At 44.9% G+C, this 19,278-nt stretch overlaps 1 protein-coding gene across 1 annotated transcript; it reads left to right on the forward strand.

Moving 5' to 3' along the window:
* Positions 1–7: 7 nt before the first annotated feature.
* Positions 8–17,535, forward strand: LOC120443139 (multiple epidermal growth factor-like domains protein 11). Its single transcript, XM_039621160.1, has 3 exons — positions 8–302; positions 3,751–3,969; positions 15,475–17,535. The coding sequence occupies exons 1-3, from the start codon at positions 191–193 to the stop codon at positions 15,678–15,680; spliced, it is 537 nt and encodes a 178-aa protein (XP_039477094.1). The 5' UTR covers positions 8–190; the 3' UTR covers positions 15,681–17,535.
* The last annotated feature ends 1,743 nt before the right edge of the window (positions 17,536–19,278 follow it).

Genomic DNA, 19,278 nt, shown 5'->3' on the forward strand with positions numbered 1-19,278 from the left:
CTGAATAAATTTGAGAACTCATGCCACTAATCTGCAGAGGAAGAAAAAAAACCTTATAAATCATGAAACCTGCCAAAATCCAAATACATGTCTACAATGTACGTTTATATGTAGTCAAATAAGTCGCCTCAGCTGCTTTAGTCTACTTCCTCTCCACAAAATAAAACAAAATACTTGGCTTATCCTTTACATGTCCATTACATTTTACAGGGCAAAGCTAGCACAGTGGGCTACTTCTATTTCCCTCACGTCATCATCACGCAGCACATCTTGGTGCGCACGAGCTCTCTACAGGAGTGCAGGTGTGTTGCTAGAGCGCTGATAGGTCGCCTATTAGCGCTTAAGTTGCATACTTAATTTCACATTAAGACAAATGCATCAGTGGCAGCTGTCGTCGCGGGCCCCCTAACGGGTATTAGCGGTGTAGAAACTATCCGCGTTGCAACTGCTGTGTTTTCACGGTCACAGAAAGCTGGCAGCCAACAAATTAGCAAACAACAACTCTGCTAGCCAGCAAGCTAGCGGCTGGTCTAACTACACCTTAAACTGACAGACGACGTGCTTTGCCTTCATAGCTAGGGATTCCATGCCTTTTACCATCTCAGTAAACTACGAGCCATAGTGGTGAAGCAATGCCAAGTTAACTCTACTAAGCTGAGTTTTTTACAGTGTGTTACACAACAGGAGACCTGCTGATTATACTGATTTTACAGGAGGTCCAGTTTAAAATGACCTTTTTATGTACCAATCACCTAGCACATTATCTTATCTTATCTTATCTTATCTTATCTTAGATCAAGTTCCAAGTGAACAGTTATTTCTTAAAGTTGATGTGTTTGAAACATGAAAGGCAGCACCTTTGGAAGGACCTCAGCAACTCTGATATGTATAAATTGCTCCGGATCAGAGCCTTTCCAGAATGCCAACTCTTGTGGAGTTAAAGAAATGTTTTATAATTACCTGCTCCAAAAAGTTTTCACCACAAGGCGTGCCTTTTACCAGACCCCTATTAGTAATAACTAATACTTTGTTCACTGCATGTTACTCCCCGGTCTAGGGGTGCTGGAACGCAACAAAAGGTTTATAAGGAAAATGACCCCGCCCTGGTCCCCAAAACCATAACCAGAAGCTGATGTGTCTAAACTGAAGCTTAACTTCAGGGATGAACAAAGGCCAAAATAACAAACAAAACAAGTTTATTCAGTAAAGGAGGTGCTATCTAAAACCCTAGGTGAAACAAAAACCAAACAAAAGATAAGTGCTACACCGAACTCCCTAACTTAATAAACAGGAGAAAACAATGCAAGAAATAATAAGGCGGCTCACCCCTTCTGCTTCAGTGTCTATTTACAAGTTAACTAATCTGCACACTATATACAAAACTCAGTAATCCTCAGAAATCACACACACAAATATCACAGGGTTTGGAGGCCAAGGATGGGGCAGCAGCTGCCCCATCCTTGGCCTCCCATCGTTGGTTTTTGTTTCACCTAGCACCTCCTTTTCTGAATAAGTTTGTTTTGTTTGTTATTTTGGCCTTTGTTCACCCCGGAGTTAAGCTTCAGTTTAGACACAATAAACCACCTTTCACTTGTAAATCAGCTTCTGGGTATGGTTTTGAGGACTAGGGCGGGGTCATTTTCCTTATAAACCTTATGTTGCATTCCAGTACCCCTAGACCGGGATGTAACACTGCACCATCCTGTTTTCAAAAGTGACACGGCCCAGCCGAGGCAACTATTTTTTTTCCTTACCCTTAATAGCTATCAAAGCACTATAGAGAAGGACAAGTAGAAAACCACTCACAATGTCATGTGCAGGAAAGCTCTAGTCAAATCTCTGGAGGCTTCTGATCACTTCAGGCCCTAAAGATCTGCTGCTACCATCTGGTGTCTGATAACACTGGACACCTTCAGGGCTCATAGAGTGGTGAGGAGTAGGCAGGTGCTTTTATTGCTGTGATTTTAAGTTGTATGAAATATTTGTTTTAGGAAAAAGACAAAAAAGAAAATTGAACAGCAGCTGGTGTGGTCCCTTCTGTGAATTAGATGAGAGCCGAGATTTGAAAATAGAAACTGTCAGAAACTGAACCTGAACTTTGGACTCGCAAGTGCCGTCCATCAGCATCCAACCCTGTAACAACAATATAAAGCTAGCATCTTTATTTTTATCATTCCTGGGAGAATGATAAAAATTAAAATATAGGAAAAAGTGTGATGTCTGATCATTTCAGTTGCAGCCTCGCAGGGCTGCTAGCAGTGCAGAGTCTGATTTCATGTAGATGAAAAACAGCTGCAGCATGCCACACAGGTCCAATATTGTACTGGATGATGTTACTTTACTACCACTGTCACTGTTCCTCTTGATCCTTTCCAGCCTGTGCTCATAGATGTGTTTATGTCTTTGCAGGGTGAACCCAACTTCTCTTCTCACTGTGTTTTTTCCCTCCCTGCTGGGGTCATCCTCCTGCTTTGACCCTCATCAGCCCCAAAACTCCCCCTTGGAAAGAGAATTCTCCTTCTCCATAACTGAATGCTCTTTGTGTGCCTTGATTTACATTTCCTTTATCTGCAGGTTTTAACCTCAGCTGCCCTTGAGTGCTAATGTTGGTGTTAAAATGTAATCTTTGGTGTCAAGTGTTGCAATGCAGACTCTAACATCCATGTTTCCTAAAGGAAAACTCTTCAGCTTTTTTGTTCTTTACAACAAATCCAACTAAAAGACTACACAGAATATTCAATATGTAGTGAATTTAGAGAGGAATACAGATTATTTTAAATTCTGGTTCCCTCCTACTTAACACATATTTTCAGTGCTTTAAAAAGGACTGAACGTCTCTCACTCTGTTGGCATAGAGGAGATGCACAGCTCCATACAGGCACACTCAGCTTCTCATTTCTTTGACCTTTTTTGTGTACAGTTTGACTCTGGTATGTTTCCCTCTTCAGTTACTTTACACTGAGCAAAAAGGTGAACCTGTTTATCTCACTATAAGGTCCATGGATTAGACTAGGACCTTTCCAGCCATCTCATGTCTTGCAATGCAACCTAAGCAATGGCAATTTAAAAATTAAAGTGTTTTTGTTATAAAAAGTAATATTTTTACAATCTGAATTCCAAAAAGCTGACACTATATAAAGTGTAAATAAAAATAGAATGAGTTTCAGATCTAAGAAATCAATATATTATTCACAGTAGAACCCAGGGAAAAAAATATCAAATATTAAACTGAAAAATAAAATAATATTATAAGAAAAATATTGCAGCATTTTTATTTGATGGCAGCAACCCATATATCAAAAAGGCTGTGACAGAGACATGTTTACCACTGTGAAGTGTCTCATTTTCTTTTAACAGTACATGGTATAATCAGTTATCCAAGGAGAATTTGGTCACCATGGTAACTATCATAATGACCAGGAATCTGGCTTCAGTCATGCAGGAAATAGCTGCAGAAAGTCGTCTTTCAGATTTGACACACACAAAAAATCATTTTATGAAAAGCTGGAGTGCTGTTGGGTTAAAATCATCAAAAATGATTTTTTTTTTTTAAAACAGAGCTTTTTGAAGAGTTTCTAAAGAAAATAATGAATTTTATCTGTTAATGAAATAGTAGTAAAACTTGAAAATTGGAATTCTAAGCCTTCGACCACTGTGGACATTGGAGCAGCCTCCTCTTTTAATTAAGCATTAAATAATTCCATACCACACAAGATTAAACAGTCTGTCTGTGTCTCACTCTTTCCTTAGACTATGTGAAGAGTTCCTTGTCCAGCACCTGTTCCCTCAACAGTGAAAACCCGTACGCCACCATAACCGACAATCCCAATCTATGTAAGCACTCAGAGAGCAGCTACGTGGAGATGAAATCACCAGCACACCATGAACACACGGCACACTGCTGTTCTGCTACCATCATCAGTACGACTACAACCACCACTGTGCCTGCCAAGAATGTCTACAACATGGGTACATTTGCAGTGTTTTAAACTTGTCTCCTGTTTTCGTTTAATAAGAGCATTTTTAGGCACATTTGAGATACACAGTCAAAGTACACATACAGAGCAAACAGAGGAATCCGGCTGGAATGTGACGGTGCAGGTGGAGTTGCATTAGCACAGTGTTTGTATGGCTGAATAATATAACCCCAGTTTTGCACTAAGAGTTCCACTATTGTGATTAGTTTTACTGTTTTGCACTAAAGTACACTCTCCAGCCACTTCATTAGATACACCCGTTCTATTGCTTTTAAACACAAATATTTAATCAGCCAATCACATGGCAGAAATGGTGCCAATCCTGTCAACTAAGAAGATGAAACTGTGGATACAATTCTCACCAAAATCATGGGACAGAAAACTGGAAAAACATTGCCTGGTCTGATGAGTCTCACTTTCTGCTGCAATGTTGAGACAGCAGGATCAGTAAACAGCATGAAAGCATGGATCCATCATGCCTTGTATCAGCAGTTCAGGCTCCTGGCAGTGTACTAGTGTGGGGGATATTTTCTGGTCAGACTTACGGCCCCTTCGGACCACTTTACCATTGTTCAAACCACACAGCCTGCCTATGTCCAATATGAGCTCATGTGTCAAACCTGTGTGCAGCCTGTTGCAGGTATTTTTTAACTTACTCTTGTTCTTTTTCTTGATTTTTCCCCCTAGTTGTGCCTTTGTCTTTTCCTTTGGGAATACTTTTTTTCTTTAGGACAATGGACTGCAGTGCAACAACATTAGGCTGCGCTCATTGTTTAGTTCAGAGATTGCTGATTGCCCTGAAGCTGGCCAGTCTGTTGGCTAGAACGGTGGAGATTCCAGTTGAAATCTTGAGAGAAACACACAGAGAATGCAGAGGTGGACAGAAGAAGAAAAAGAGAGATGACAGCAGAGAGTATTGGAGAAAGTACAAAATAATAAGTTATAAGCTGCATCTCCCCTTTCTTATCATGTGGAAAGCACAATCATTGATGAATAAAGTGGAGAAGCAGCATTGGCAATTCAGAGGCAATGTTAGATAGACAGAGTTGATGTAGAGAAAGCATGGGAAAACATGCTTGTGTGAATGAGGCAAGGTGTATAAAGTGCTTTAAAAGCTCATTTAGAGTAGAAAAGCAGTATATAAGAACCGGTCCATTCACCATAGAGGGCTTTTATGCTGTTTGAGCCAACAGGGACTGCACCACTAGTTGCACATTGAACTGTTTGCGATTGGACTATGACCATATTATTTACACCGTGTCATCACGAGTCTGCTATACCCCAGTTACAGATACAACACCCAAGTTAATTCATTGCTGTCTCAGGGGACTTTAACCACACTCACCCAGTATATGACCTGTCACACCAGAGTAGTCAGAACAAACGTTGCTGGTGGGGACACTTTGTGGCTGTTTTGAGCTGACTGCCTGGCAAGCAGACCGTGTGCAGGGAGAGGACGTTGTTGGGTTCACAGAACTATTTTATTAATCAATTAATTTCTGCATTGATTCCATCATTCCAACGGGAACTCTTAAGTATTATCCAAAGAACAAGTCATGAGTAATAAAATACATCAAAGCATTCAACAGGAAAAAATAAGAGCATGCAGAGCTGGCAATACAAAGGTTTGGCCCATGATCATTTTACTCATAAACTCTCTCCAGTATGTCCATCAGCCCAGACTTGCAGTTGATGATGCCATTCTCTACCTGCTCAATTGTGTCTACACTTTACATGGATAGCAAGTACTGTGAGAATCATGTTTTTTGATTTCTCCACCACCTTCTCCACCACTAGACCTGCTCTTATAGGTGATAAACTGATATCAGTGGAGGTGGATCCCTCCCTAGTGATTACCTGACTGCCCACTTTATGTGTATCTGCAGCAGAGATGGACAGCATGGTCAGCGATGCAGGAGCCCTGCAGGGGACTGTCCCCTCACCCTCTCTCTTTACCCTCTAAACACATGAGGTTTATGTGTACATTCAATAAAGAAGATCTGTAGCCACACATCTGTGTGCTTCCCAGGTGTTGGCGGCTAATCTAAGCTTTACATCACTTCCACTTTCTCACACTTTCAAGCTGATTATGACATCACTGGCTTAGTCCAATCATCTTTCTCCCAGCCTTCTTCAGGCCAATCAGCCTTCACGTCATGTACTTTAAATCTCACTGCGCGTCTGTCACTCTCTCTTGCTTTGGTGCAACGCACCTCCTACCCATCTCTCCCTCTCCCTCGTCACTCAGGCTCCAATCAAGCCTACGTTGTCATGTCCACCACCAGCGTCTAGTTTCCAGGGGGTCCTTCCCTCATCCCTATCACTGCTGGGATTTCGTTCTGCTGTGATGAGCCATCGGAGTCTAACCGCAAATACCTCAAATTGAGTTCTTTACATGACTAAATCATGTTAAGTTCCTTCTAATGATCTCAGGTTGAGAGCCTTGAGAGCAGGACAAGAACACCAGAGACTCCTCTTTCTATCCATGACGCCTGTGAGGAGACAACGGACTAATACCTCTGTACTACAGGCAGAAACATGGGTGTGCCATTGGTTCCCCAGTTTCACCCATCATGGCCAACTTGTACATGGAAGGCGTGGAAAAGAAGGCTCTGTTATCCTACCCTGGAACACCACCAAGTCATTGGTTCAGGTATGTGGATGACACCTGGGTGAAAATCAAATCTCAGGACGCACCACAATTCACGGATCACATTAACTCGGTGGACCAACACATCAAATTCACCAGGGAGGATATGAAATATGACAGGTTAGCCTTCTTAGACTGTGTGTACCCTAATACTACACATACGGATCAGTATCTAAGGTTTGACTCTCATCATCCACTGGAGCACAAACTGGGTGTCATTAGGACGCTACAACACAGAGCGAACACCATCCCCACTGACACAGCGGCCAGGGAGGCTGAAGAACAGCACATCAAGAAGGCCCTGAGTAAATGTGGTTATCCCAGCTGGACTTTTGTCAAAGCTGCAAAGGCACTTAAAGAAAGCTCCAGCCGATCCAGGAGAGAAGGACAACCGCTGCCTAAATGAAAACCCTTAGTGATCCCATATGTGTCAGGAGTATCAGAACGATTGAGATGCATTTTTTCTAAACACCGCGTCTCTGTGGCTTTTAAACCCCAAAACACGCTGCGCCAAAAGCTGGTCCACCCCAAGGATCGGGTCCCCTGACACAAACAGAATGAAACCAAACAACCTCGGGTGAAGAGTGCAGCTGACAAATCTCTAGCAACTATGTCATGCTGTTATGTCAAAATTGACCTTTTCAGCAGCTTCTTAAATCTATACACAGAGAATTCAAGCCATTTTAAGACAGAAGTGGTCCAGCCCAGGACTGGGATGGTGTAACTGATGAAGTGGTCTGTAAGTGTAGATGTCTGTTGAGTGAAAGGCACACTAAGCAAAACTTTAGCCTACAGCATCTGATGTCATGTCAGGTTGTCAATTTTGCTTTTGATTGTATCAATTCATTTCAGTTCAATTCAATTTTATTTATATAGCGCCAAATCACAACAGTCGCCACAAGGCACTTTATATTGTTTCACTAGCTGGGCCCACATCCTCAATTTAGGTTTGACAGCGTTATATTAGATAAAGGTGAATGCTTGAACATGAATCGAGCGGCGGTTTGGGGAAGGCCTCGAAGGGGACTGGCGACGGCTCCCGGGCCGGGCAGATCCCCAAGTACTAAATAGAAGTGAAGAAGTTAAAGAATTGAAAAACAAGGAGGGAGGGAAGGCGGGGCATGTAAACGAGAATGAACAGCTTGCAGGAGTGGGGGAACCTATATAGATGAGAACCGGAAAGAGTGTGTTTGGAGGCGTGGTCCCGCTCCTGAAATTTCGATACTTAATCTCCAAAAGGTAGACCCTACAATAATACAGACAGAGAAAAACCCAACAATCATATGACCCCCTATGAGCAAGCACTTTGGCGACAGTGGGAAGGAAAAATTCCCTTTCAACAGGAAGAAACCTCCGGCAGAACCAGGCTCAGGGAGGGGCGGGGCCATCTGCTGCGACCGGTTGGGGTGGGAGAGAAGGAAGACAGGATAAAGACATGCTGTGGAAGAGAGACAGAGATTAATAACAAGTACGATTCAGTACAGAGAGGTCTATTAAAACATAGTGAGTATTACCAGAGGAAAGTACCTTTTTTCCTAGCAATAAGCTAGAGTAGCGTATCCCTTTTTTTTCATTGCTTCATTAGCGTCTTGCAGCCCAACAAACAGCATCTCTGCTTGCCTTTCTGTCACCACACTACACTAATAAAACTAGCTTACAGAAAAATTTACAGTTCAGCAGGTGGAAGTGAACCATGTGCTTTCAAGTATTTTTATTTTTGAAGATTTTTTGCTCCTAGTGATCTTCACTTTTGCTCCATTTCCCTTTTCCAGCCCACTTGTCAACCAATCAGCAATCAGCAGACTCATAGGTCATCCTTGTCCATTAATGCACAGTTGTGGTTATGGAGGATTGCATGGGCCAATTTACTGACTAACCTCCTTGGAGAAAGTGCCTTGGCCATGCACTAGAACCTCAGTTTTACCAGAATTGAGATGGAGGAAGTTAGAGTACATCCAATTAGTAATGGCAGAGAAACGTTTGTTAAGGCAGGGGAAGCTGTTAAGGTTGTTGGGTTTGACAGAAAGGTATGTCAAAACTGTGTGTCATCTACATAGTAATGGTAGGAGATTAAACTACACCCATAATGAGATGGCCGAGGAGTTACATATATTTTAAAAAAAAAACTGAATTGGTCCAAGGATTGAGCCCTGGGGGACTCCACATGCAAGCGGTACAGATGAATGCATACACTAATTAATAGGAATTCTGAAGTATCGTTGGGTTACTTAACGTAATCTCTGGTTCTTTGATAACAGAGTGAGGCGTTTCACTATGGGAATCGCCTCGCCGTGACCAACTACGGAAGCTCCAATGACACCACGTCTGTCTCTGACAGACCTGTCGAGCCGTGCTCAGGGCTCCGCCCCCTCATACTAACACGGCCGACCAGCTCCTCCTAACTCATTCCAAGCAGATTTCTTTCCGTGCCTAAGCAAGGAGGAAGTGTTGGTGAAACACTCACTCTGTTATCAAAGAACCAGGGATTACGTCAAGTAACCCAACGTTCTTTTCTAACTTCGCCGGTGTTTCACTATGGGAGATATGGCCCACTCCCGGATTGCGCCAGCTCCCGAAGCCACACTCCAGTACTACTCCAGGATCTCAGGTCGAACCTGAGGCACCAGAATCCAGCACTGCCTGAGCCAGGGATGACTGTGCAACATCCAGCCGATAAAACCGGATAAACGTGTGCGGCGTAGCCCAGCTTGCTGCCGCACAAATATCCTGGACTGATACACCTCTGAACAAAGCCCAGGATGTGGCCACACCCCTAGTGGAGTGAGCTCGAAGTCCCGGGGGGGCCTGCGAGCCCTTACAGCTATAAGCCAGAGCTATGGCCTCTACAATCCAATGAGCTAGCCTCTGGCGTGATAAGGGCCTGCCCTTGTGAGGGGAGGCCCAGGAAACAAACAGCTGATCCGACTTCCTGAATCCAGCTGTTCTGTCAAGATAAGTCCCCAACGCCCGCACAGGGCACAAAGTGTTCAGCCTCTGCTCCCTCTTTGAAGAGAATGGAGGGGGGTGAAAAGCCAGGAGCTCTACTGTAGAGCACCTGTATGATGTTTCCAACACTTTAGGGACAAAGGCAGGGTTAGGCCTCAGGCGTGCTTTAGTGAGTCCTGGGGCCAGCTGTAGACAAGAGGGGTGAATAGACAGAGCCTGTAATTCACTAACTCGCTTGGCTGTGGTTAGAGCCAACAGCAGAGTGGTTTTAAGAGAGAGAAACTTCAACCCCACTGCCCCAATGGGCTCAAAGGGGTGGTGGGAGAGGGCGTCCAAAACGACTGACAGATCCCATAAAGGGACCAGTGGTCTAGAAACTGGGAGCGTTCGACGCGCCCCTCTCATGAAGCGACATACGAGGGGGTGCTGACCAGCAGGTTTATCACCAAAACCCACGTGGCAGGCTGAAATAGCTGCTAAATAGACCTTTATGGTGGAAAAAGCTCTCCTTTTGTCCAGCAAGTCCTGAAGAAAACACAACAGCTCCACCACTGAACACTGAAAAGGGATACTCTGCTTTTCATGGCACCACTCTTCAAAAACACGCCATTTACTGCTGTAAATGGAACGAGTGGAGGAGGCTCTGGCATTCTGAATGGTTTCAATAACCTTCGGAGGCATGCCTGCTGCCTTCAAATTCCACCTCTCACGGGCCAGGCCCAGAGAGCAACCTGTTCTGGATGGGGATGGTATATCTCCCCACGCGCCTGAGACAGAAGGGCCCTGCGGATGGGGAGTGGCCATGGCTCGTCCACCAGAAGCTGGATGATTTCTGCTATCCAGTGTTTGGATGGCCACCGTGGAGCTATTAAGATCAGTGACAGCCCCTGATCCCTCACTCTGATCAGTGTTGGGGAGATCAGGCTGAGGGGAGGGAAAGCATACAGCAGAGGTTTTGGCCATGGATGGGCCAGCGCATCCACGCCCAGTGGCGCATCTGCGTCTGACAGGGAGAAAAACAGAGGGCACTGTGTGTGTTCTCGCGAGGCGAAGAGATCTACGGCAGCCCGGCCGTATCTCTGCCAAATCTGCTCCACCACCTGTGGGTGAAGCCTCCACTCTCCGAACAGTGGATTTCCTCTGGACAGGAGGTCCACCCCCCTGTTTAGAATTCCTGGCACGTGAGTTGCCCGAAGGGAGAGGAGCAGAGTGCTGCTCCACACAATTATTTCCCTGGCTAACCTGTGTAGCTGCCGGGAACGGGTGCCGCCCTGGCGGTTGATATAAGCAACTACAGTGGAGTTGTCTGTTTTCACTAAAACATGCTGTCCCCGGAGATACGGCAGAAAATGCCGTAAGGCTAGGAGCACCGCGCGGAGCCCCAGCACATTTATGTGATTCAGAGCGAGTCTCTCTGACCAAACGCCATTCACTGCTCTGCCCATCATAGTTGCACCCCAGCCTGACAGGGATGCATCTGTTGTCAGCGTCACCCTGGAAGACACTGCGCCGAGAGGTACCCCCGCAGCGAGAGCTGTCCGGCTCCTCCAAGGCCGGAGAGCCGCGATACACGGCTGCGTTATTTTTACACCACGACTGAGATGTCGGCGAGGGCACAGCTGCAGAGAAGCGACCCACCGCTGAAAATCTCTCATCATAAGCAGCCCCAAATGAACCACCGATATCACCGAGGCCATGAGGCCGAGGAGGCAGAGACAGAGTCCGAACCGCACGACCTTCCCCAGCTGAAAACGGGAAAGACAGTGAGTGAAGGATGCGATCCTCCGCTCTGAAAGTGCCATACGATAAGAGATGGAGTCTATTCTGAGCCCCAGATACTCTATAAACTGTGCGGGTTCCAAGTGGCTCTTTTCCAGGTTGATGGTGAACCCAAGCTCCGTGAGGTGATTCACTACCACCTCGGAGTCTTTGATCGCCTGCTCGCGCGATCAAAGACTCGATCTCTTACATAGATAATCGTCTATGTAAGAGAATATTCTGATGCCGCTGTTCCTTAACGGAGACAGTGCTGCTTCCACACATTTGCTGAACACCCTTGGGGCTAAGGATAGCCCGAATGGGATAGTTTGAAACTCGTACGCTACGCTCTGATAAGCGAATCTGAGATATTTCCTGTGTGGAGGATAAATGGCGATGTGAAAATATGCGTCTGATAGGTTGATTGTAACAAACCAATCGCCTGTGTGAATTGAGCGACAAAGCGTCTTGTGTGTGAGCATTCTGAACGTGTACTTTCTCAAATGCTTGTTTAACACACGCAGATCCAGAATAGGATGGAGCGACGTTCCGTCCTTTTTCGGGATGAGGAAATAGCGGGAGTAAAAGCCCTGCTGAGCTTCTTCGCTCAGAACCATTCTGATCGCCTGTTTGTGTAACAGGGAGAATATTTCCTCTTTCAGCACATTCGCTGAGTCGCCACTGGCCACCGAAGCCAACACTCCGCCAAATCTCGGTGGTTTTACCGCAAACTGCAGTCTGTAACCCTGGGAAATGGTTGACAAGACCCAGGGATGAACTGCGCATGCGCGCCACAGGCCTCTGAAGACGCGGTAGCGTGACGTCACCCCTGTCTCCCAGAAGGAGTTGGGGCTCTCTCCCTCGGGAAGAGCGTGAGCTCCCCCCGCTGGGAACAAAGACAAATGGCAGTGATTTTCTTTTGTTTTTATTTTGAAACTGGGGGGACATTCTGCCCTTGGCAAACTGCCTGGCTGCAGAAATGCACGTTTTATTTCTTTTGTTACCCCCAAACCACAGTGAAGTGTCTGGTGACTCTGGGCAGTGCTTGGTGACACAGGCAGAGTTCTTAGGAGTGTTTGGTGACACTGCACCATTTATCCACAAGTCTGTCCTCCCTGAACTGGAGGAGGAGACTGAGAGGGTGCTCCTGGTGAACTGGAAACTTCCGGAGACCCTGAACCTTGGAGTGATTTGGTTACCCCTTCTAACACCTTCCTTCTCTTTGGGGGAGAAGAGAGGGGTGACACAGAATGTTGCAGGTGTGCTAGGCTGACCATTTCTTTTTCCCCTCTCCGGGGTGTGACGGCTTGTTCTTTGCAGCAGCCGCTGCAAAGGAATGCTTACCCCAAGGTCTTTGGTTCTCTACCTTGGCCTGGTGGGCACCCTGCTGGCCTCCTGCTCCTCTCTGCATTCTGACCCCACTCTGTCTCCCTCTCACAGCTGCTGCTGTTGCGGCAAAGCCAGCTCTTGGCACCTGCTGGGGCTGAAAGTTAGATTTTCTGGGTAAGCAGAGGTTGAATGCTTCTCCCTCCTGCTTTCTGCGGGTGCTTGTTTCTCTCATTCTCTCCAGGGCTGGGCCAAAGAGACCCTTGGTTGGGTCATAGGCTGCATCCATTACCTCAGCCTTCTGAGCATCACCTAGGCCTGACAGGTTTAGCCACAAGGCTCTCTCACCCGAGACTGCAAGGCCCATAACGCGGCCACACCCTTGGACTGCTCCCCTGGAGGAGCGAAGAATGAGATCATTAACCACGCAGATTTCAACCCAGAGGGCTGGGTTCGGGGAACCCGAGTCAAGCTCACAGCCCATGTCTTCCAGAATTTCTGCCTGATATGCTGATAGCAGTGTGACTGCATTAAGCGAGCATACTGACTGTGCAGCATATTTGTACATCCTTTGATAGATAGACGCCGTGAGGCAATCTATCTTGTTGGGCAAAGAAACACTAGAAGAAGCTGAGATTGCCCTGCGGTTAGGGTGAAGGTGATACGCCACTGAAGGCTCCACTGCTGGGGGTTCGGTCAGCCCCAGTTCACCCATCCCCTGGATCTCAAGCTTAGAGCAGCCCTTGGTCGGAAGCTTGCTTTTAAAAGGGCTTGACCAATAGCGACTCATTTCTTTCATGCAGGCCGGGACTGCTGGCAGAAGCTGCTTCGATGGTGGCAAGGCTGGTGGGAGCCTCTTGCCATCATACAGGTCGCGTTCTGCCCCTTCGGCATCCTGGGCGGCTGGCCATGGGATGCCTAGCTTGGCAGCAGCCCGTTTGCAGACCTCGTACAAATTACTGTCCACTGGGGGTGCAACTTCAGCCCCACTCGGTGGCCTGGACTGCTGGGGAGGAAAGGTAGAGTCATCCTCCTGTTCCTCATCCATGTCCTCCATGTCGAGGAGGTCGGAGTCGGCATCGCCCTCCGCGTCCTCGCCACCCGGCCCGCCCACGTTTTGATCGAGGAGGTCCTCGAACGATGGGGGCATGAGCGGGGACTCTTCTTCCATCATGTCCGCCCAGCTTGTGGAGGCTCGCGGATGATGGCTATCGCTCGTAGCAGTAGCGGCCGACAGGCAGGGGTCCTGACTGTTCGTTACTGCTACTCTCAGCCTCCTTTCCAGGACTTTCTCTGGCATCAAAGCACAGTGTGGGCATCCCTGAGGGTCCGCCAGTGAAGCCTGAGCATGCTTGGCACCCATACAGACGATGCACATTGGATGAGGGTCCCTGCCCGAGATGGTGGCACCGCATGATGCGGAGCACGGGCGGGATGCAGCCTCTTTGGCCTTCAGCTCCGACCTTTTGGCGGGAGTAGGAGCCGTCGACATGGTTAGCGGAAAGGGGTGAGACTAGGCTACACCAGGCTCGTCTCGACACGTTAGCCCGTAAGTAGCTAGGACTAGCGGCGGGTGTTAAATCCGAGCTAGTCACCGCGGGAGTCAGCTCGTCGCGACACGTTAGCTGCACTCCTCTAGCCAATATCGTTAGCAACTTAATGCTAACTGAGCCCTAGGTCGACTAACAAGCTAATGCTAGTGAGACGCTAATGTGGTTCGTGGCCTGCTAACAAGTTAATGCTAGCCAGACACTGAACGAACAGCTTGCCGTAACGCGTTAGCCCGAGTTACACAACGTCGGCTACCTCGCTAACTAAAACCAGGAACCACTGGGACAGCTCGCCTGACGCGGTTGCTGTTCCACAGTGCAACTCTAAGTACACTTCTTTCAAAGGACTTACTCAGCACGATCCAAACTGGAACCGGAAAAACTGTCGGCGACGCACTCTACACGGGACGCCTGAGAACTGTTAAGCAGCTAATCAAGTTAGCCTGGATGCGCTGAGGGAGCTCAAAGTAGTTTCTCACGGGAAGAAAGCGAGAATGAGTTAGGAGGAGCTGGTCGGCCGTGTTAGTATGAGGGGGCGGAGCCCTGAGCACGGCTCGACAGGTCTGTCAGAAACAGACGTGGTGTCATTGGAGCTTCCGTAGTTGGTCACACCGAGGCGATTCCCATAGTGAAACACCGAGCGAAGTTAGAAAAAGAATTGTTTGATAAGTATGAAGAAAACCATCTGAGGGCAGTACCAGTGATGCCAACCCAGTTTTGTAGTCTGTTAATAAGTAGCTTGATCAACAGTATCAAAGGCTACAGATAAGTCGAGCAGGATTTGAATGGAATGCTCACCTTTATCTGAGTGCATTACAGTATCATTTTCAGTCAGCTGTTTTAGTGCTGTGGTTTTATCTGTAACCACAAGAGAATTTATCAAAGATGTTGTTTCCTTCAATAATTTGAAGGAACTGAAGATCAACAACTTTCTCAAGGATTTTGAAAATAAACAGGAGTTTTGAAATTGGTCTATAATTATAAAAACAGTGGGATCTAACAAGTTTTTAGAAAAGGAAAGACACTGGCTGTTTTCAAGCAATCTGGAATGGGGCCAGACACCAGGGGGATTATGACATTATCACAGAATTACGACACTCTGTGCTTCAAGTGTTTGAATTTGATGCCTGTAGTACATTTTACTAAGTTTGGACTTGATTGAAATAAGGCAGAAGAAAACTTATTTTCTTTGTTGACAAGAGCATTGCATTGTGTAAATTATATAAATGAAATAAAAAACCCACTCTCTTGGTTTTTGTTCCCCCAGAACCAACCATAAGTATTGTGCCGGGAAGTGGTGCTGCAGTGGTTCCCAGTTACCCTCAGAACCCATACGACCTCCCCAGGAACAGCCACATCCCGAGCCACTACGACCTGCTGCCAATGCGCCCCAGCCCCTCCCACAGCCACAGCCTCACCCTGAACAGCTGCAGTCCCCCACTGCCCGGCAGCCCCACCAGTTCCCTGCTCTAGACCCCCCCAACAGGATCCAGTGCACTCAGAACTAAGAAACTGAAGTATGAAAGTAGAAAGTGTTTTGACACTGATGAGTAAATACAGGTTGATATTTAAAGGATGGAGAAAATGGGTTGCTGGGACTAATACTTACTTATTTATTTTCTAAGTGGCATTTTATTTGTTTGTTTTGTTTGTTTTTGTTTTGCAGTGTCCAGACTGCTGGATGGCTGTTTGACATTTTATTACGATATACCAACCAACCAGTCTGAGCTGTTTTGTGTCAGTCACCAGTACATCTTTGTATTCTTAATTTCACACCAAAATTGCCAGCAGGGGGGGCAATACAAGTACATATACACATAAATATACTCTTTTCAGCGATTTTTGAGACATCTCTACTCAGAAGATGAATGTCAAAAAAGAAACTGACTTGCTCGTGTAAAGACTGCAGTGGCTGTGCCAAAGAAAGGACTGAGGCCCACTTTACATCTGCAAAGACTACTTTATTTACTAGCATGTCAGGTCCAAATGAACATCATGTGGGCATTACGGTTGTGCTGTGGGAACCGATTTGTACAAAGAAATCCAATGCACTCCTCTGAAGAAAAGGCATTCTATCCTTTTATTTCCCCAGAAAAAAGGACTGAGAAAAGGACAGAAAAAAAGACAACTGGAGTATCTTCAGACTTACAGCACCTGTATAGTTGCGGTATTTTATACACACTGTTTCTTATTTCGTGTTTACATATTTAAAGATCCTGCTGGGGTTCATGGTTTTGCTCAGAAAAGGTATTTTTTGTATGTACTGTAGACAAAGTGGTGTATTTCATGTACACTTACTGTACACCTAGTGATTATAGTTGTGATTTTTTTTTCTTTACGTTGAGCTTATTATACATGCATGTAAAAAGGTTATTCAGGGCATAATGGTTAGTAAGGAATACCCTTATTTTTTGGCTTTTATTGTGATCATGGTCAGATGACTAAGCTCTTTTGCTGATAATTCTCATGCTACTGTGGACATGCCATTTGGAACATACTTCTTGGAAATATAAATATATTTTAGGTTGGAAGTTATGGTTACAACAGTTCTATAGGCAACTTCCCCCTTCCCTGATTTTATTGTAGAGTCACTAGATTTTTGTTACTAAACACAATTAAATGTGTTTTCATGTAGCTCTGACAAAAATGTGTTATGCAACATAGCAGTTACTTTAAAATGATAGACATACAATCACTTTAAGTATTCAGACTGCTCTCCTTTTGCACACTCTAGAGATTGTAGATTTACATTATAACTGATGAAATAATAGATTTTCTGTTATATTTGTTCATCATCATGCTTAGAAATGTTTGAATGATTTCAACTATTGTTATTTTAACCTAACAAGTTATTAAAAACTAAAACAAGCTGAAAAAAATAATTTACTAGACTTAAACCAGGCTTTTAATTGGCTGAAACCCATGAAGACCAACTGCTGCCAAAGGACTTAAACAAAGGAATGAGTTAAGGATTCACAAATACATTTTTATTTTTGTCTTACAAATACATTGTTTCATCAAAAATTTGCATTTACAAAGTGTGCAAAAGTAAAAGTGTCTGAAGCAACTAAAGTTCGGCTGTAGCAAACAGCAATAAGAGGACATGTTGACAATCTTATGTGTACAGCGATGCTATCCCAATGATTTGGTTTCCTGTTTTTGCTCTATTTGCTCTGATTTTATCTTGTTTTTTTTCTAATATGTTTGATTCAAACAATAGTTCACGTGTATAAGTGTATTTAGTGCTGCTTACATTTTCGTGGGGGGGGGGTTGTTTTTGAAAACCCTGAAATGAATAAAGTCATCACAGCTCAGGAGAGTGGTGTCATATCTTGATTTTTTTTTTTTTTTTTTAAACAAACGAACTCTGTTTTCACAATACCTTTCATCCAGAGATATAAAGCTGCAGTCATGTGGTGGAATGTTTCTGTTTTTAATGTTTAATGTGTAACCAGAAGTTTGGGAGTCCTCCTTTTCCTGTAAAAATGATTCAGTTTGCTAATCAGGTCTTAATAGGGGGCAGCACGCCTGCCCAATGAGTTCATATCCACCATCTGGTCTTATTGTATGGAGTTTGCATGTTCTCCTTGTTATTACATGGGTTCTCTCTGGGTGCTCCAGCTTCCTCACACAATCCAAAGACATGCAGTTAATGGGGCAGGGTTATTTGGTGATTCTGAATTCCCAAATTCTGGTTGTCCGTCTGTCTGTCTGTGTTAGCTTAGACTGGCGACCTGTCCAGGGTGAACGCTGCTTCTTGGGCTATGGTAGCTGGAAGATAATGAATGACTGGGTTTTAATAAAAGTTGAAGGTGTAATTGGCCAGATTTGAATTATTAGTAGTAATTTATTGTAATGGGATGATTCCCAGATCTATTTTAATCACATTGTGTTTATTTGCTTCAGTTTATCCTGCTATCCACATTATAAATCCTGGAACTGTCAGTGGGAATCTTTTGATTATCCTAGTAGATCAGAGTACTTAGTGAGGAATAATTACACCATCATCTCCATCAGTAAGGCTAGTTGAGGTCCACAGGAGACATCATACAGCTCCTGAGAGACCATACATAATAGTAGTTCTGTGGGTGGACAGACCAGTTCCTGTGGTTCAATGCCTCACAATATTCTTAACAATGTGTTGTTATTCTTCTTATGCACAAAGAGTTTAACCTTGATAGTCTTGATGGTATCAAAATGTTCAGGCTGATACATGTTGACAATTGACATTATCACAGAATGCGAGTGCCCAAAGTTAAAGAGCTAAAGTCCAGGGGATGATGAGCTACTTCCCAATATGTTGCTCAGTAGCTTGATATATAATAATTAATTTGCAAACGAATAAGTAACTAAAGCTTTAAAATAAAGGTAAAACTTTATAATGTGACACTATTAAGCATTACTAAGGTAAGTGCTTAACCCTTTCATGCATGAATCATGACAACCTCAATCAGGATTTTTTTCTTAAGTTTAGGCATGAAAAGATAAATAAAAATACTTAAGAAAAAAATCCTGATTGAGGTTGTCATAATTCATGCATGACAGGGTTAAATAACAATAATTATGATGAAACATTAAATGAAATATTAAACTGTCATGGTTGGCTGTGTGGCAGGCAGGCAGGAGAGGTGGATCCAAAATGCAGGACTCAGACACGGGAGATCAACTTAAAGCGCAGCTTTATTGCTGGGAAAAAACCTTTAACTAACTAAACTCACTAAAAGACAACAAAAGTCAATACAGAGGAACTAAGGTCTGAAACACTGGAAAACAAAACCAAACCTGAGCAGGTGACTAAACACTAGGAACACTGGAAACCGAACACACAGCTAGTTGAGGGTACGACGCGACACTGAGCAAGGGCAAACACAGGGCTAATATACACAGGGTAGTAATGAGGGAATGGGCAACAGAAGGGAGACACAGCTGGGAGAGATCAGGGCTGACGAGACAGGGGAACCAAGCTGCACACACTAACATAAGACAAAGACTTTCACAATAAAACAGGAAACATGAACCCAACACAAAGACGCAGACTCGACACTGAGAGACAGACAGAAAATGACACCTG

Source organism: Oreochromis aureus, linkage group 1, assembly GCF_013358895.1.
Source record: "Oreochromis aureus strain Israel breed Guangdong linkage group 1, ZZ_aureus, whole genome shotgun sequence".
Classification (NCBI taxonomy): Eukaryota; Metazoa; Chordata; class Actinopteri; order Cichliformes; family Cichlidae; genus Oreochromis; species Oreochromis aureus.

What these genes read in the sequence shown, in the direction of transcription:
- LOC120443139 (XM_039621160.1), top strand. Translation starts at nt 191, where the DNA reads ATGTCCATTACATTTTACAGGGCAAAGCTAGCACAGTGGGCTACTTCT. An exon ending in AGCTCTCTACAGGAGTGCAG is followed by an intron (nt 303 to 3,750) that starts GTGTGTTGCTAG and finishes CTCTTTCCTTAG; the next exon opens with ACTATGTGAAGAGTTCCTTG. An exon ending in CAAGAATGTCTACAACATGG is followed by an intron (nt 3,970 to 15,474) that starts GTACATTTGCAG and finishes TTGTTCCCCCAG; the next exon opens with AACCAACCATAAGTATTGTG.